General features: G+C 47.7%; 1 protein-coding gene across 1 annotated transcript in view; it reads right to left on the reverse strand.

Moving 5' to 3' along the window:
• Positions 1–3,929, reverse strand: part of plxnd1 (plexin D1) — a gene marked incomplete at its 5' end in the record, with an annotated part of 145,716 nt that extends 141,787 nt beyond the window's left edge. The window contains 2 exon segments of the mRNA XM_083639237.1: positions 618–794; positions 3,765–3,929. Coding sequence (XP_083495363.1) covers positions 618–794; positions 3,765–3,929 — 342 coding nt within the window.
• Position 3,930: the final 1 nt, after the last annotated feature.

Consider the following 3,930-nt stretch of genomic DNA (forward strand, 5'->3'; position numbering starts at 1 on the left):
TCCCTGAAGGCCTCTGTCACATTGAGAGAATAGTAAATCCATTCAGTGGTGACCACTATGTACTGCAACTGCATTCTGACATGAGGTTATGCATAGTTTTCCAACAGTACCGTGCATTGTTGAAGCACTGTATGACTGTATTGATAGTGAAAGAATTTCTTTTCTTTTCATCATTCCAGCCCCCCTCCCATTTTCTCCCCCATTGTACTGGGCCCAATTCCCTGCTAGGGTGTCCTGGCCGAGAGCCGTAGACTAGCACATGCTTCCTCTGATACATGTGCAGTCGCCAACCACTTCTTCTTTTCACCTGACAGCGAGGATGTAGCGCGTGGGAGGGTCACGCTATTCCCCCTAGCTCCCCTCCCCCCCCCAAACAGGCGCCCGCACCAACCAGAGGAGGCGCTAGTGCAGCGACCAGGACACATACTCTTAATCCGGCTTCCCACCCTGCAGACACGGCCAATTGTGCCTGTATGGCCGCCGGGCCAAGCAGGGGGTAACGCGGGGGCTCGAACCTGCAACCCTTGTGTTGGTGTGTGTGTGTGTGTGTGTGTGTGTGTGTGTGTGTGTGTGTGTGTGTGTGTGTGTGTGTGTGTGTGTGTGTGTGTGTGTCTCACCTTATGAAGTCTTCCACTGTTGGTGCCCAGAAAGACCACGGTGTGGTTGTGCACGTTGTCCACGGCGACCGAGGTGAGGCCGGTGATGTTGACGAGGGGCGTGGCCTTCAGGGGCCTCTTCAGGGCCAGAGGATGCTGCAGGTGAGCTGCACCGCAGTCCAGCTGCTCCGGCTGCAACTAAGATACGGAGCAAAGCAGAGAGTCAACTCCAATCCACCTTCACATGTTCAAGCACAACTGACTCCACAGACTAAAAAACAGGACAGGAAAAAGCACAAACAACAGAAAGGAGAAACGATTATCCCAACCGCTCTATTCAATCTTCAAAATCACTTTTTAGGAGACCGTTAACGTTCACCGCACTGCACAAGTATAACATCACGGGATAAACACTGCAACGGTTGTTATCGTTATCTCAATGAAAACGCGAGAAGGTTCTCCAAGGTTCTCCGAACACACGGAAGGTCTCTGACTTTGTCAAATCCTCAGTGGGCGACGATAAAACATTTAGCGGCACGCTCGGATGAGCACGGGCACCTATAGGGAGTTCTATTTTAGAGCAGGCGCAGGCAAAAAGGAATTAAGCACAGTAGATATTTGTGGAGTGGTTTCCCACGGGGCCTTCGTGGTCCCGCGGCCGCCCTGCTCGCTCTTATCATAAATTGTGTCTGGCGTTCCCTCCGCGCCGCCCGCCCGCCCCCCCCCCGCCTGCCTGCCCGCCTGCCGCCCGCCCCCTTCACATGCTCTACAAAAAGATCGCATTTCACCAGTCACAGTAAACTAAAGGCCAAACTAAAGAAAGGCTTGCTTTCTTCTTCTGCTGCGAGGGGTCTGCAGCAGGTTGGATTCCAGAAGAAGAAGAAGAAGAAAAAAACAGACACACAACCACTTCAAACTGTAAGCGGGTGTCTATCAGAGGAAGAAGGCCTGTGGGCCAAATTGAGCTCGTATTCAAAGAACTGGCCCAAGGGAGAGAAGACGGGCCCGGGGAGGAGGAGGGCAACGTTGTGACCCGACAGCACAGACCGGCCCGGGGAGGAGGAGGGCAACGTTGTGACCCGACAGCACAGCGGTCCCGGGACAGCCTCCCCTCCCCTCAGCCTCCAACTCTGTCAGTCAAGCCCAGCCACAGTGAAAGGCTGAGATTTCAACAGCATTCCTTTGTTAACTGTGCAAGTGTGTCTTTATTGTCGGGCAGCACCGTCAATAAGGAGGAAGAACCTGGGGGCAACACATTGCGTGGCAGCACCGTCAATAAGGAGGAAGAACCTGGGGGCAACACATTGCGTGCAACGTACGTTTCCGCCAGGGCAAAAAAAACTCGGGTCTGGTAGTGGAAACCATGTGCTCGTGACAAAACAGCTTATTCATCGTAGACTTGTGGTCGAGTTATTACTAGCAACGCATAATAAACAAACATCTCTGATGAAGAAACATGTTGTCCAACATTTTATTGAAGAAGAAGAAAGGAAACTATTGACCCTTCTGCATCTTCAGATTGGATTGGAGATAAGGAGCTGGACATGAGTGGAGTCTCAGCCTTCCCATAACCCCCAGTTTGGCTCTAGAGCATCCTGACCCCGACCCGTGACATGGAGAGTCCTTCTCTAAAACCAGCCAGCCTAAAGCCTGACCCCGACCCGTGACATGGAGAGTCCTTCTCTAAAACCAGCCAGCCTAAAAGAGGATTAGTTCTTCCGGGAACTGTCAGATCCAGCAGTCATCATGAGTCTGTTTTCTCATTTCAGTCAACCGATATTTTCTCATCGATGCTGAACACTTTACGGCCTGCAGGTTTCAGAAGCCTAAAATGACGAGGCCGGACTTTTTGCCCTCTGCTTTCATCATACCCATAAGGCCGCTTACGCTGCAAAAAGAGATCCACTTACTAATTCATAAAGTACTCTATCAATCTATTTCTGTGAAGACACTTGAAATCATCTGCCAGAGTGCCTCATTATTAACAGTTTATTAAAACAGATATTCACAGTTTTCTAGAAATGTCCCAAAACAAGTGAAACTGCTTTTGGAAACAAGTGGAACTGTCTCACACCACATCTATTATCCATTTACAAGCACTTTGTTAATGATGCATTAAACATTAATTACTATTACTTATATATATAGATCTTAGAATCTGATTAGTGGGTGGGGGGGGGGGCAATTCTCCTGGGAGGGGTCGAGGGGGGGTCTGGGGTCTGCCCCGCCCCACCCTCACCTACATTACATGTCACCTGCTCTCCCCGAACGCAATGCATCCAGAGTCAGGAGGGAGAGCAAGACGATGCCAACAGGGCAGGGTGGAGTGACATGCAGGTGGGTGGGGGGGGGGGGGTAGACCCCAGACACCCCCCGCCCCCCCGCACATCTGGGCCCCCCCCAATGTTCTCCATAGCTACAGCCTTGCTACCAGATGTCTCATTAATCCAATAGACTAGAATCAGTTGCTATTGATTCGGTGCTGGAACAAGTTCATAAATGAGTGGCCAAGTATTTCATATATCTATATCTTATTTACAACATAGTAACAAATAATGTATAAAACATGAGCAAATAATCAGTTAACACGATTACAATCTATTTAAGTTTTTATAGGTCTAAGTGTGAATTTTACCAGCATATAAACTATTTTTTTTTTTACAAATGACTCAACATATATATTTTTTTATTCCTGGCTCATAATTCAGATATGTTGAACTAATATGAGTAGGTAGGCCTCCTAATGATAGACTAAACAGAATCTAACATCTATAATATACTAATTAATACATGTTTAATTCATCATTAACGAACTGCTGAAAATGGCTTAAGTTATTATAAAGTGTTACCGACTTCATTATAATGCCATCATAATGCATTATAAGTTCATTATAGCCTGTGTAATCATGCATAGATGTTTTATTACTTAGGCTATGTTATGAAAAGGCTTTATAAAACTTTAAGACTGAAATAGGAAACTTATGACAATTATTCGTAGGCTATGTGTATGCTAGCATATAATTAGCTAATTGTCATAGGCTAATTAAATGAAAGGAAGTCAAATGCAATCAAAAACGTTGATAATTAACTTGCTAATTGTTTGTAATTTGTGCTACTCACTGTAACTGAATAACACCAGATCTAATTAGGATCGGTTGTAGCCCTTACCACCAGATTTCCCTTCTGAACACAGGCCGCCCCGGAGCCCTGGATCACACTGTCCAGCACCTGCACGTCGCTGCTGGGGGAGTTGGAGCAGTTCCTGCGGCCCTGCCGGATCTGCTCCTCGATGTCCCAGAACCTGAACGCGCACAGAGCGGACTTTCTGTCCGAC

This window comes from Poromitra crassiceps (genome assembly GCF_964638095.1).
Source record: "Poromitra crassiceps genome assembly, chromosome: 6".
Taxonomy (NCBI): Eukaryota; Metazoa; Chordata; class Actinopteri; order Beryciformes; family Melamphaidae; genus Poromitra; species Poromitra crassiceps.